General features: G+C 42.4%; 1 protein-coding gene across 1 annotated transcript in view; it reads left to right on the top strand.

The window, feature by feature from the left end:
* DPYSL2 (dihydropyrimidinase like 2) overlaps positions 1-14,838 on the top strand; it is a 61,645-nt gene extending 46,807 nt beyond the window's left edge. The window contains exons 9-12 of the mRNA XM_058193990.1: positions 1,725-1,895; positions 5,774-5,953; positions 7,063-7,228; positions 9,848-14,838. Coding sequence (XP_058049973.1) covers positions 1,725-1,895; positions 5,774-5,953; positions 7,063-7,228; positions 9,848-9,939 — 609 coding nt within the window. The 3' untranslated portion in view covers positions 9,940-14,838. The remainder of the gene's footprint in view (positions 1-1,724; positions 1,896-5,773; positions 5,954-7,062; positions 7,229-9,847) is intronic.
* Positions 14,839-15,568: the final 730 nt, after the last annotated feature.

Raw genomic sequence — 15,568 nt, 5'->3', positions numbered from 1 at the left:
GCACTGATTATTAAACCTGGGAAGCTTTTCAGAATGTATGGCTCAGAATTCCAGTCCTTCCTCCCAAGCTAAGATTTAAAACCACAGCTGGTAGTAGATGATTTACAAGGTAAAGGTAAAGGTTTCCCTTGCACATATATGCTAGTCATCCCTGACTCTAGGGGGCGGTGCTCATCTCTGTTTCAAAGCCGAAGAGCCAGCGCTGTCCGAAGACGTCTCCGTGGTCATGTGGCCGGCATGACTCAATGCCAAAGGCGCACAGAACGCTGTTACCTTCCCACCAAAGGTGGTCCCTATTTTTCTACTTGCATTTTTTTACATGCTTTCAAACTGCTAGGTTGGCAGAAGCTGGGACAAGTAATGGAGCTCACCCTATTACACAGCAGCACTAGGGATTCGAACCACTGACCTTTTGTTCGAGAAGCTCAGCATCTTAGCCACTGAGCCACCACCCCACCATGATCTATAGACCGTGATTTATAGAGATGAATAATTTGTAGTCCTGCTGCAAAGTTTGTTTCATGCAGTGAACGTTGATTAAGTGCAGTTTGTTTGCTTTTGCTGTCATTCTGTCATTCTGTCGTTGATGAATAGAGCTACTCTTGTCTTCTGCTTCCAGTGGAGATCTCCAGGTTACTGGCAGTGGCCATTGTACTTTCAATACTGCCCAGAAAGCTGTTGGGAAGGACAATTTCACTTTGATCCCGCAAGGAACCAATGGAACGGAGGAACGGATGTCCATCATCTGGGATAAAGCCGTGGTGGGTTGTTTTGGTTTGGGTTGGGATTAAGTCTACCAGTGCTAAACAGTCAAGCATCTGTAACCAAATTCCCTGCAGTCACAGATTGGCAGAAGTTTCCAATGCTAACTTAGTTGATGAACATCAATACAGATGACATGAATCCATTGGCATCTAGGGAATAAACGTGGACATTCAGATCCGGATCCGGATCCAAACTTTTAGGGATTCTCCCTTGCTTTGATAGGACCCTGTCATTTGAGATCACATTGGGATTAGGATTCATCTACACTCTGTAGCTGTAGTGATACGTGGGAATGGGAGACAGGAGGAAGAACTGCAGCCTAGACAGTCATCATGCAAAAGGGATCTGGGCCCATGGAAAGAAAAGGCGTGACAGGTTTTTCAGAAGGGATTCTCCCAGGGGTGAAATGCTACTGTTCAGACCGGTTCCCCCGTACCGGTAGTAATAAATGCTACCAGTTCAGCTGAACCGGTAGTTAAAAAAAAAATGCTAGTGGTTCTACTGAATTGGTATTCCCAACGATCAGCTGTGCCGCGCAATTTATATTCACTAGAAAGCAGGAAATCCTGCTTTCTAGCAAATCTAGCACAGCTGTTTCCCCGCCCTCTCTGTTCTACTTATCTTTGAAGACTCAGAAAAGGCTTCTTAATCCTCCTTTTTCAGCACTGCACGGTAGCGCCTGTGGTGTGCCTGTGCATGAAGCACACGTTTTGGCACGCACCGCACATGCATGCGCGAAGCAAACCGGTAGCAGACTTCACAGCATTTCACCCCTGGATTCTTCTGAGCTTTCTGGAAAGCAAAATTAATTCCAGTCTTTCCCAGCTTAATAGACTTCGTTTGCTTAGAACAAATTTGTAGCTGGGCAATAGAGTTCAAATGCAAAGAGCCAAAGAATCAGGCGTAGCTCAACAAAATAATTCCTTTTTCCACTGTGACGGTTTTTTTCTTTGATTTAGGTTACTGGCAAAATGGACGAGAACCAGTTTGTTGCTGTCACTAGCACCACAGCAGCCAAGATCTTCAACCTGTATCCACGGAAGGGGCGCATTGCAGTGGGATCTGATGCTGACCTGGTGATCTGGGATCCTGACAGCGTCAAGACGATCTCAGCCAAGACGCATAACATTGTAAGTTTGCAGGTTAAAAATTAGGACAGTATACTGGTGAAAATGCATTGGGAAAACCTAGGGGCTGGCACGCCATTAATCACAGAACAGCTTTGATGCTATAGGACTGTGATGGCGAACCTATGGCACGGATGCCACAGGTGGCACGCGGAACCATCTCTGCAGACACGCGAGCCTCCCGCTCAGCTCCACCGCGCATGCACGCGCGCCTCCTGCCGGCCAGCTGATTTTTGGGTCTCTGGCATGTGGCCGGGCGCATGTGGGAGTGGGAGGTTCATGTGCGCATGCGCGGGGGATGGGGGAGCTCGGGTTGCATGTGCATGCAGGGGGGAGTGGTGGAGTCACGTGCAAATGCGTGGGTGGCGGGGGAGAGTGGAAGGGTCACGCACAAATATTTGGGGGGGGCCAGGGCGTGCAGGGGAGTATTGCATTTTGGGTGTGGGCACGCACACACGTGATGTGCCCCTCGCTCCCCCTGCTTTTGGCACACAGCGGCCAAAAGGTTAGCCATCATTGCTGTAGGACATGGAAGTGCAACTTGGAGTAGACTTCTGCATCACTGCATGTCATGGAACATATGCGACTGTCGTCTGGAGATGGTTGCATAATCGTTGGATTTCTGCAAATGTTAACATTCTGAGTAGGAGCACTCGAACAACAAAGCACCAACGGGAAGTGAAACCAACCAATCGGCATGCAGGATGCATATCTCCGCATAACATGTGGTTGAGATTTGGTAGTGGTGTCGATCGGCTTGTCTGCAACCATTTGTAACCTGTTTTTACCCATCAACGCCTTTGCAGCATAGGTATGCATTGACATCTATGCCCAGTTGCAGACAAGTCTAAATCAAGCTTTACTTCTTGTAATGAAGTAAAGCCCAACTTCTCTTGATGATGGTTTTGGGCAGGGGTCTGCAAACGTGGCTCCTTTAAGACTTGTGGACTTCAACTCCCAGAATTCCTCAGCCAGCTTTGCTTTGCTGGCTTAGCTTTGCTGCCTGAGGAACTCTGGGAGTTGAAGTCCACGAGTCTTAAAGGAGCCAAGTTTGCAGACCCCTGATTGTGGGGAAAGTGCTTTGAAATGCACACTATCTCCTCCTACCCTGCTGATCCAATCAAGGTCACAACTCAAACTTTGCCTTACCTTGACAAATAATGAAAACCTTGCCAGCCTAAGCTTGGCAAACATCTTTTGTAACATCTGTTAAGCGATGTGGGGGAAAGGTTAAAGGAAAAAAAGAAACATTGACAGATTATCTGAAGTTGTTTCGGAGTATTAAAAAGAAGAAGAAGACTCGTCAATTTGTGGAGGATTGAAAATGTGGATTATTTTTTTTTATCTCCCTACATTTGGCAATCCCTAATATGTGAACACAGAAAGAATTCTTGAACATCTGGAAGATTCTACTAGTGAAATTCAATAGGCTAAGAACTGTATCAGCCCATTTGAATCCCTTTGTGCATTCATCTTTAATAAACCCAAAGGGGTCTTTGTAAACATACTTGCATTGTGTTTATCGATTCAGCAGAATACTAATCTGATTGAAAATAATTTTTGAGATTCAGTTTATTGAATTCCACTGTCTTATTTCAACCCCTGGTAGAAATGGAGCAGGACGTTCTCTGAAGATCTGCAAGAGAAGCGGGGAGACAGTCCAAAAAGAAGTGTTGTAATTGACCTTTTAAGAAAATTTGATAGGAGAATTTTCTGCTTGTTTGGCCTTGAGAAAAAAAAAAGGATGAACAAACAAGTGTTTTGTTGTCTTATTTACATCTCCTCGAGCTACTGGCGAAAAGCCCAGGGAATTTTTAGAAATCACGTTTCCTGTGTTTTCTGCTTATGAATCTTCTTTTTTTTCCCCCTCCTACAAAGACACAGTTATTTCTGCTAGGCAAGGATTTGGGATGAAGGCAATTTGACCATCTCTCTAAAAATCTGTCCTTTCATAAGGAGATTCCATCATGCAGTTGGATATCTTAGGGCAGGGGTCTGCAAACTTGGCTCTTTTAAGACTTGTGGACTTCAACTCCCAGAGTTCCTCAGCCAGCTTTGCTGGCTTTGCTGGCTGAGGAACTCTGGGGGTTGAAGTCCACAAGTCTTAAAAGAGCCAAATTTGCAGGCCCCTGTCTTAGGGTGATCAATGTTTAGTTGCAAAACCTGAAAGAATGCAAAGTTGAAATGTATTTGAATATAAGTATATTGAATGCATTAAGAATGCAAAGTATATTGAAACCAAAAGGTGTATTCGGTGGTAAGGCTAAACAGCAGATGCTGGGTTTCAAGCTGGCTTCCAGAAATACCTTAACCAGCTTAGAAGGATACTTTTTTTAATTCACCCAAAGTAATAAACTAGCAAACTTAATCTGGGGGAAAAGGTTTTACAAAAATAGGCCTTATCCAAACTTCCCTAGAAAGAAACCTGGTCAATCAGTTTTTTGGAACCTGCTTGCTGACCTGAGACTTAAAGGTAAAAGTAAAGGTTCCTCTTGCACATATGTGCTAGTTGTTCCCGACTCTAGGGGGCGGTGCTCATCTCCGTTTCAAAGCCAAAGAGCCAGCACTGTCCAAAGACGTCTCTGTGGTCATGTGGCCGGCATGACTCAACGCCAAAGGTGCACAGAATGCTGTTCCCTTCCCACCAAAGGTGGTCCCTATTTTTCTACTTGCATTTTTTACATGCTTTCGAACTGCTAGGTTGGCAGAAGCTGAGACAAATAACGGGAACTCACCCTGTTATGCGGCACTAGAGATTCAAACCGCTGAACTGCCAAACTTTCAATCGACAAGCTCAGTTTCTCTTACCCATTAAGCCACCTGACCTGATACTTGGGGGTTGGCAAATGTAACCTACCCTGGAGAAATTGGAAAAGATTGCAAAGGACGATACCAGGAGCTTGTAGTGTTCAGTGTGATGTGTTCTGACTGCTTTTGCAGTGTGGAGGAGGGAAGCTTCAACGTGGAAAGGATCTGAGGGAAGATACGATGGTCTCTTGGCTGTCTCACTTGCAAAATGAATTTTTAAGCCCTGTAAACCAGTATCTGGTTGTTTAATAAAAATGTTACAGGTCTTGACTTACGATCACAGTTATAAGTCAAGTGCTACCTGAAGTATATGGGACTTGGATTTCTGAGGCTAAACAAGGCAACTCACTGTAGTCATTATGTGAATCGGGTAACTGTTAAGCAAATCCGCCTTTCCTCATTGGCTTTGCCTGCTGGAAACCAGCTTGGAAGGTCACATTAGCATTTAGACTTATATACCACTTCATAGTGCTTTATAGCACTCTCTGAGCCGTTTACGATGTCAGCATATTGTCCCCAATAATCTAGGTCCTCATTTTACCGACCTTGGAAGGATGGAAGGCTGAGTCAGCCTTGAGCCGTTCAGAATCAAACTCTTGGCTGTGGGAAGAGTTAGCCTGCAATACTGCATTCTAACCACTGCACTACCACGGCTCCTAAATGATCACAAATGGTGATCACATGACTTTGGGATTCTGTAACCATTGTAAATAAATATATGCCAGTTGCCAAGTTCCTGAATTTAGTCCACGTGACCTTGAAGATCCTTCAGCAGTTGTAAATGCAAGTGGAATTCTCCGTTTTCAGTACTGTTGTAAGTTCAGATGATCGCTGTATGAATGGTTATAAACCGAGGACTACTTATGTCTCATTTGAGTTCTGTTTCTGTCCTCCCGATAAGTTCTGGTGGACTCCAAATTATCAATTTATGATATGTATTTGACAAAATAAATAAATAAAAAATAGTTCCAGAGATGAAATTTTAAGGATGGATTACTTTGGGTAGTAGCATCTCAATGTTCCTTGAGGCCAGCTCCTCATCCACTGTGAACCTGTCCTCATTTGTCTTCCAGAATGTGGAGTATAATATCTTTGAAGGCATGGAGTGTCGTGGGTCTCCTTTAGTGGTCATCAGCCAAGGAAAAATTGTATTGGAGGATGGTAATCTCCACGTAACCGAAGGGTCTGGCCGATACATTCCTAGGAAACCTTTCCCTGACTTCGTTTACAAACGCATCAAAGCAAGAAGCAGGGTAAGTAGCTTGAATCGCCACCACCGCCTTTAGGATCTGGTCTTGCAAATTATAAAATAAATGGGTCTATTAAAAGGAGAATCTTGACAGTTGGGCACATCTTGAAGTTTAGCAGATTGCTTTGTTGGAAACTACCTTTGATCAGGTGGTTGGAAAAGTATGGAAATATAGCCAAGAATTATGAGTTTGGACTGATTTCAAACTTCCAATCGTCAGGCTAGTTGAGTTTCTTGAGAAAATATTGGTTAATATCTCAAAATATGCAGCCTACTTCTCCGAACCACTGTAGTCATATTTAATGAGGTAGACTAGAGCAGGGCTCTCCAACCTTGGCAACTTTAAACCAGGCGGACTTCAACTCCCAGAATTCCCCAGCCAGCAAAACTGGCTGGAGAATTCTAGGAGTTGAAATCCGCCAGGCTTAAAGTTGCCAAGGTTGGAGACCCCTGGATTAGAGTGATGCATTTTTTGATAGAAGTTCTTGACAGGAAAAAAAAAAGGTTTTTCTGTCTTGCAATTCAGGTCTGCACTTGGTCATCCATGTATTCTTTCGATGCTTCTGATTTGGAATCTGTTAGCAAATGTGCTTCGTACAAAATCCCACAATGGCCCTGGTTCACACCCTGTCAGAATACTTGAAGTTTCCTTACATTTCATTGGATAGTGCAAGTCTGTCTCCTTGGGGCAAATGTCCCCACAGGCCAACATTTTGCATGAGGTCTGGTAAGCTTTTGATGTTTTTCCGCCAGCTGTTGGTTGTCTGGCAAGCACATGGGTTTAGGAGAGCAGAAACTTTGAGGTAGCCTACCATCATCTGCTGAGGGTGTTAACTATATTAAGGAGATCATAAGCAAAAATACTTAAAAACCGGGGTGGGTGGAGTTCCAACCTTGGCAACATTTAAGACTTGTGGATTTCAGCCCCCAGAATTTCCCAGCCACTGTCTCAACTTGGCACCTTTAAGACCTGTGGACTTCAACTTGAGAAGGTAGGAAGATGTAAAGGATCCAAGCAAAAGCAACTGGATCATTTATTCCTATGTTGCCAGATATTTCTCATTCTTTTCTTTCTTTTCTTCCTCTCCGCCTTGACATCACTTTTCTCCCAAGCTGGCTGAATTGAGGGGTGTCCCACGCGGTTTGTACGACGGCCCTGTTTGCGAAGTATCGGTGACACCGAAAACGGTTACGCCAGCTTCCTCGGCCAAGACTTCCCCAGCGAAACAGCAGGCTCCACCCGTGAGGAATTTGCACCAGTCTGGATTTAGCTTGTCGGGTACATACTGTTGTTGTTGTTGTTGTTGTTGTTGTTGTTGTTGTTGTTGTAGTAGTAGTAGTAATAATAATAATAATAATAATAATAATAATAATAATAATAATAATAATAATAATAATAATAATATGACAGTATACACAGCAAATGAGATAATTATGCTGGATTTTGTATCACTATATATATATATGTATGTATGTAGGTCGGTCTTTGGTTATTCGGGTTTTCTCCCACGTAAAATTGGAACTGTCTTGGCGACGTTTCGACAAAGTCTTATTCGTCATCTTCAGGCTTCAGCTTCGTGCTTCTGGGAGCAATGTGATTGCAGCTGTTTCTTCCTTTTAACTGCTAGAGGGGGTTTGAACTGATTGGGTGGGAGCTTGGCTGTGCTCTGATTGGATGAGGGAATTGGATTGATTGGATTGGATTGATGAGGGAATTGGATTGATTGATTGGATGAGGGAATTGATTGAGGGAATTGATTGGATGAGGAGAAAATCCGAATAACCAAAGATCTACATACAAACACCCACGAAAATCTCAGAAAACACACACACACATATATATATATATGCAGGTTTTGGTATGTTCAGGTCTTTTCCCGTGTAAGATTGGAAGTATTTAGGCAATGTTTCAATGAGATCTAACTCATCATCTTCAGGCTTTGGCTTTGTTCTTACGTGAGAACAACATAAGACCAAAGCCAAAGCCTGAAGATGTAAGGGAACTGCTTACTAGCTTAGAGGCTTCTGCTTACTATCTCTGGTTCAGTGTTGTAGGAGTAAATACAGATAGTAGGGCTAAATATAGCCAGTTTATCATCCCGTGGGACATGTTTTGGGTTGCTGGAATAGAGATCTCAGTGAGATACTTCAGCATCTCCAAACCGCAGTTTCCAGAATTATTGACCGAAATGATCGTAGTTCAGAATAATGGAACAACGTTAAGCTATACAGGTAGTCCTCGACTTACAACGACTTACAATTGAGCCCAAATGTTCCATTGCTAAACAAGACATTTGTTAAGTGAGCTTTGCCCCGTTTTACAGCCTTATGGACTTTATGACCAGAATGGAGCCCAGAATTTCTGTTGCTGTCAGACATTTAAGTGAGCTTGGCTCCATTTTACAACCTTTCTTGCCACTGTTGTTAAGTGAATCACTGCAGTTGTTAGGTTAGTAAAATGTTTGTTAACTGAATCTGGCTACCCCCATGGACTTTGCTTGCCAGAAGGTCCTCAAAACGGTTTGTCCCTTGATCTCGGGACTCTGCAACTCTCATAAATAGCCAGTTGCCAATCACCTGAATTTTGATCATGTGACCCTGAGGATTGCTCCAGCAGTCACTTTTCCAGGGAATGGTTGTAAATCGAGGACCAGGGTGGATTTGATTTAAATCACTAGTAAAAAGGGCTTGATTTAAATATATTTAAATCATAATTTTTAAAGAGCAGTTGTCATCTCTGTCCCACAGCAGCTCCTCTGACCTGCTGTTGACTCACCGACAGTCCCAATATTGCAGAATTCATAGGCTCATAACTACATAATTAAGTTCCATTTCATGCTAAATAAACTAAATTATGAATGTATCTTAAATAGAAAACTATCTTGAGAGAGATTTTTTTACTCCAAAAGCATTTTATTAAAATGAATTTCATTTAAATTAAAAAAAATCTGTTTTTTTAAAAAAAAAATTAAAAAACCATCCATTTTTATCCACCCTGTCGAGGACTACCTGTTTGGTTTAGGTTCACAAAGGCAGAGAAGATGATGGTGAGGAGCTACCATGAAAAAGAAAATAACTGAGCAGCCATTGCAGTCCAGATTCTATGGCTGGTGGAATAATCTTTGAAGATTTTTAATGACGTTATATCATCCTTGTCTAAGATCGAAGACAGTGTAAATCTAAATGCCTTGGAAACTTAAAACTATTAATGTGGGGCCGGGGCGGGCATGGCCAGCTCGACGTCACTCGTGTCGGGAGCGCCTGTGGTGGCCCAAGTGCTTTGCCAGTGAAAACGGGCTCCCGAGCTCTGTTTTCGGCTGGGGTGGCCTCCTGCAACCTCCCAAGATCTGTTTTCACTGGCTGAGACATTACAGGATAGTCCTTTGCTGTTTCCAGGGTTGCCCTGCGGGCCAGATCCAAACACCCAGCGGGCCAGATCTGGCCCCCGGGCCTTGAGTTTGACACCCTTGCTTAGAATAGAATAGAATTTTTTATTGGCCAAGTGTGATTGGACACACAAGGAATTTGTCTTGGTGTGTATGCTCTCACTGTACATAAAAGAAAAGATACATTCGTCAAGAATCATGAGGTACAACACTTAATGATAGTCACAGAATAGAATAGAATAGAATAGAATAGAATAGAATAGAATTTTATATTGGCCAAGTGTGATTGGACACACAAGGAATTTGTCTTGGTGCATATGCTCTCAGTGTACATAAAAGAAAAGATACATTCATAAAAGTTTTACAACACAAATGATGGTCAATATATCAATATAAATCATAAGGTAAGTAGACTTACTTTGAAATCACAATATAATTGCTCATATACATCTTCAGTTTCTCACTGCTTCTCTCTCTCTCTCTCCCTCTCTCTCCCTCTTTCCAACTCGTAGGTGCGCAAATCGACGATAATATCCCACGGCGTACTACGCAGCGCATAGTTGCACCCCCTGGTGGCCGCGCCAACATCACCAGCTTGGGTTAAAAATGACACCGCAGGGGAAGCAAAATGTCCACTTAGAGATGGTGGGAGAGGGTGGGGGCACTTGGAAAGATCCTTTTTAAAAATTCTTTTAGAGCCTGTGATGGTTACTGCGGATAGCAGTGGATGAGGCCATAGTCTCTCTCTCTCTCTCTCTCTCTCTCTCTCCTCCCTCCTTTTCCTTTTATTGTTAACCATTTCCCACCCTCGTCTCTTCACAAAACCTGCTCACTTCTCCCTTCCTCCACATTTGGGAACAGACACTCTCCTCTCCCACCACCTCCTTTTCTGCTATTAAAAGAGATAAAAACATTGATGTGTAGAACTTGTAGTTGACGTGACCATGAACATCCTTTCTTTGCTTTGCCTCTTTTATTTTTTTTTTAAATTTTCTTTTAAAGGAAGGATAAAGTGAATTTCCCGTGAGCTGCCTCTTCCCCCCCACCCCATCCATTAAGGTTGGGTTTTCACTTCTGCGAAAGAGAAATAAAGGGTTTAAACTGGACATTTCCAAAACTGGACTTGCCAATCATGTGACTTAGAACAGGGGTCTCCAACCTTGGTCCCTTTAAGACTTGTGGACCAACTCCCAACTCTGGGAGTTGAAGTCCACAAGTCTTAAAGGGACCAAGGTTGGAGACCCCTGACTCAGAACATGGGGGTTAACCATCCGAAATCCAAACCCATGAATGGCCTTTTTTTTTTTTTTTCATTTACAGAGGGAGGAAGATTCTGTGCTGCTAAGTCAAGGTGTAATTGTGAAGTGTATCCCATCTTATTTTGATATTTAATATCTTTATCCCACTCTTGAAGCAATTGAAGGATTCTTTGTTTTGTTCTATGTATGTGTGTGTGTGTGTGTATGTATACGCATATGATTATGGACTTGTTCCTGCCTGTTGCATTGTTTGAGATGCCTTATTTTAGGATGGAGAGAATCTTTCCATTTTCCTATATTCTTTGAGTTTTAGGGTCCCCCATAGCTCCACCTTATTCTGGTCATTTCTTGCATCAACCCAACTTTGATTTTTGCCCATCCAAAGGATAGTTTTTCAGGGGTTCTCCAAAGGGGTTCTTTTGAATTTTGGAATCTAATGTATACCTGAGAACTAAAGACATCTTCTACTGTACTTTCCCTAAAGTTACCTGATTATCTATGGAGTGGACCCTCCCTTGTTTAAACTCTTCCATCTCTATTGGAAATAGGTTCTTAGAAAATCCAAGCCATAGACTCTTTGAGGGATTGAGAGCTCAAGAGAAGGGAACTGGCCAGGGAGCGTCTTCTAAATTACTTCCTGCACTTAAAAAAGTGTATAGTATTGAAAAAAATAAGGCATCAACCCGTTCTTGCCACTATCCCAAAATAAGAGGGCCAGCAGTGGAACTTAATTGTCTGCATGGGTTATTTCTTATATTCTAACAACACACGAGTTGTTTCATAGCTGGGAGTCTACTACAGGATTGCCCTTCTTGAGATTAATCTTCATCCTTCTACTAATAGTAATATTACTATTGCTTAACCGCCCACAGAGTGCTGTAAAGTGCTTATGGGGCAGGATATAAGCCTAGATGCTATTGCTCGTGTAGTCTTAGAGCAGTGGTTCTCAACCTTTATAGTGCTGCGACCCCTTTAATACAATTCCCCACGATGTGGTGACCCCTTTAATACAATTCCCCAAGATGTGGCGACCCCGACCGTAAAATTATTTTCGTTTTGACTTTATCGCGCCTGAAGCCGTATTGGCTAGCGATCTGAACTGCTTGCGATTGCCTTGAGGACGGAGGCATTAAAGCGGAGACTCCTCCCCTATTAAGTTTATCGTGCCTGAAGTCAGATTAGGCTAGCGATTGGGAGTGATTGCAGCTGGCTTGAGAGGGAGACATCAGAGCAAAGATTTTTCTCTTTTTTAATTCATCGCGCCTGAAGCCGAATTCGGCTAGTGATTTGAAGAGCCTGCAGCTGGCTTGTGGAGTCAACCATTGGAGCGCGATTCTTCGACTCGCAAGTATACTTCCCATATTTCCGATGGTCTTAGGCGACCCCTGGCAAATCGTTATTCGACCCCCAGCGGGGTCCCGACCTACAGGTTGAGAACCGCTGTCTTAGAGAGTTGGGTCTTGATTGAGTGACAACTGAGATATGGGAGAGACATGTAGGACTGATTCCCAGAATGCCTTGGTGCAAGAAAAAGAAAATGGATGGAAGTTGGTATGGCAATTAGAAATCCTTGCCGTTCTTTGATCACGATATATCTGGATTAGCTTCGGAGTTAGGGTTGGTGTGGAACAGGGGTTCTGTACTTGAATGGAAGGTTTGAGGGAGCTGGTGCCTGAATCAAACCATGCACCTGTTGGAATGTTTTGGTCCACATGTGGAATGAAATAGGGCCCTTCTGATCTGCGTACAGAACAAATGGTAGTTTCTTTGGTCAGGACACAAGCGGTGTGGGTGGCCTGCAGAAAAAGCCAAGGACTTTGCCAGCTCAGGGTAGTAAAGGAAAGATGGCATCATGTAGTGGACATCATGAGGAAGCTGATGTGATGCTCCTTACTAGACAGTTGAGGTCAGAGACAGAAGTCTCTGGGAAGGTTTTCGGTTGAACCAGTGGAATATACTACTTGGAACTGCTGAAGGGAGAGAATAGATGCCATTCATCAGCTACAATCTGCTTGCCCATCCAGTTTTTGCTTGGCCCAATACCCAGAATCACTAAAGCATGGAGCCCTTGGGTTTTCCTGACCTGGAGTGGTTCTGCAGAAGTTCTAAAACTCTGCCTTATTTGGGATTGAAACTAAAAGGCTTCTACTTTGTGCACGCATGAACTTGGCACCGACTCCAAACTGCAGGGTCCAGTCACGGCTCTTTAAATCCCTTGTGCTAACCGAAGGCAGTGTATTCCTCACAAGCTAATAACACTGCCAACTTCTCCTGAATCATCCTTCTTTTAAATATATGTGCAAAGGTCTGAATGTGGGTGGATTAGAAGTGCTCGTCTAGGTGCACAGAGGCCTCTTAATATTTATTATTGGTCCAGTGAAATGGATGTTCCTTTTGCTTTGTTCTGATCCCATGATAGAATCCAAATATGCATATTGCATAACTTGTGAGTTTCAGCTGTATGTAGCTTATACAGGAACTGGCACAGTTTTTGCCTGATCCGAATATATAGAAATATGACTGCTTCCATTAAACGTTCTAGAAGGACTTTAGGATCTCCCTTTTGTTTCTCACTCTTGTTGGGCTGGTTGAGTCATTATTTGGTGTCATCCTTCCTTTATTGTTTACTTCTTCCTTTTTTAAATAGCAGACTCGGTGTACACATATGGGATTAATTTGTGCCTTTACTTAATCTTGGATGCAGGTCTTGGAAAGGTTTTATAGTCCCATTCTTAAATCCGGTCGACTGTGCTAAAAGTTTCTACTTTCCCTAAGCTAGACCAGAAGCCCCTTGAAAGGATATGATTGCATTCAAGGCCAAAAGTACTAACGACTTTACCCAAGACGTATTTTACACAATGAGATATTAAGAGTCCCAGATACTCCCTCATTAATAAGTCATGAACGCGCCTTCCTCTCTTTCCGCTAACTTAAGGTCAGAAGTGGCCCAGTCCACTTCCATGCATAGACCAAGCAGAGCAGAGCATTTCTTCCCAGTTCCTGAGTTGACATCCACAGATGTAGTCAACTTTACTGGTCTCTTCTGGATCCCTTGACTGTCTATATTTTTTCATCTTGATAATATGGACTGGGCTCACCTCTGTACCACCGTATTTACTGGACCATGTGTGAAGCGTACATGCATTCGTAGATTCCCAATGTTCTCGTAGCTGTGGAGCAGTGGGTGATGTGCATAATCCAACGTGTTTGTGTTCCTCCTTCCATACATTCAGCCATATGAAGATAATCCCTAGGATACTTCCTGTCTTTGGTCTACATTCACCAATGCTCAGACTGGAGTGGAAAAAACCCCCTGCCGTTTGGATGCTGAAATGTATAGTGTGATAGGTATGAAATTTGAAGTTAACCTGCCCTTTTTTTTCTCCTTTTTGTTCATGTTGTTACGGACAACAAATTCCAGACCATTTCAAATGGATTTCTTAATTTTTTTTTTAATTTACTTACGAGATTGCACTTTTATTAAGAAAATATTTAGTAAGTGTAATATATATATGTGTTCAGCTGTTTTTAATGTTATTTTTTTTCATTTGTGCTTTAATAATGCATTTAAGCATTTTTTTTTAAAATGGGAGAACAATTCTTTTGTAAAAAAAAAAAACAACTCCAAGCAACCGTGTTTGTTTCAGTTGTATAGAATGAATGCAGCTCCCTGCTATTCACTTGAGTCTTCCTTCTTTCTCTCTCTGTCTCTCTCTGTCTCTCTCTCCCCTCCATGTTCATAATAGTTGTTTTGCTTTGTGATTTGAGATGGGGAATAGAAAAAGTTTTTTAAAAAAATTGCAGGCTATGTGTAAGCATGTTGTTTCCTGTGGGAGCTCACTGGCTCCGTGTGTCTGTTTTTAATGACTGTCCTATGTAAATGCATAAAAAAAAATATGACACTGAACATGGAGTTAATTTACCGCAGTGACTTGATGCTCTAAAAGAAGAGAAAAATCATAATTACAGATAATTAAACTATGTAGAATTTAATACTAGCTGGATTTTACCCCTGGATTTTGTGCTTGTGAACACGAGTGAAGGAGCTGTAAGTGCTAAGATGATCATGTGTGTAGACAAACAAACAAAAAACAAACCCCCAACCCTAATATTTGACCATTTTCTGGCTGGGGAAAATAATGGCATAAAACAAGTCGTATGTTCTTTCTTTCTTAAAAATTCTGTGTTACATTACCATGGGAACTCCTTAATAAAGATGACATGTTGTTGTTTCAGTTGCTGAGCTGGGGTGTCCAGGAGGTTGATATTATGTGTGAGTCTGTTGTGTGTTTGTCCAAGCCAAGATGGCAAGTTTGTGCCAACCTTCCACAACCTGGGGCCTGAACTTCAGCAACTGTAAATTCTTGGCCAGTTGTGGAAGGAAAGGCTGGTGATCTTCAGGTATACCTGGAACCTTGCTTCGAGCTCAACTTGAAATGTAACAAGAAGACCTCAACTTCAAGCTATAGTTAGTGATGATGACTTTAAGGATCCAGGTGCTAATGCCAAACCATATATAATAAACTCTGAAAAATTCCAAAACGTGCAGATTTCTCAAACATCTGTTTAGTGTCCATAATGGAGCACAAAATGTGAAATGCAGCGACCGGGCCAAATTGACTATGTCTTTATTTTTACTCACATGTGCAAAGCATCACAGGGAGACCCCAAGCATGTACAATTTTGTGGATTTATTTTATGCACAAAGGTGCCTTACACCTTTATTCCACTTAATTCAAAATGTAATTCTCGATCCAAGTAATTTCTGCTGAGTGAAATGGAATTTCTACTGAGGTAGAACATTCTTGTTGCCATTGTTGCCCATTGCACTAAACTACAAAACTACTAAACTACAAAGTGGTTTGATCTTAGCTTAATTGTGTTAAGTTAGCCATTGTGTGCATATTGATTTAGGACTTAGCATTACAATTTTGCAGTGTAATGCAATGATAATACTTCTCATTCCATTTTCGT

This window comes from Ahaetulla prasina, chromosome 9 (assembly GCF_028640845.1).
Source record: "Ahaetulla prasina isolate Xishuangbanna chromosome 9, ASM2864084v1, whole genome shotgun sequence".
Lineage (NCBI taxonomy): Eukaryota > Metazoa > Chordata > Lepidosauria > Squamata > Colubridae > Ahaetulla > Ahaetulla prasina.
The sequence above is the reverse complement of the archived record's forward strand: the minus strand, read 5'-3'. Positions and strand labels throughout refer to the sequence as shown.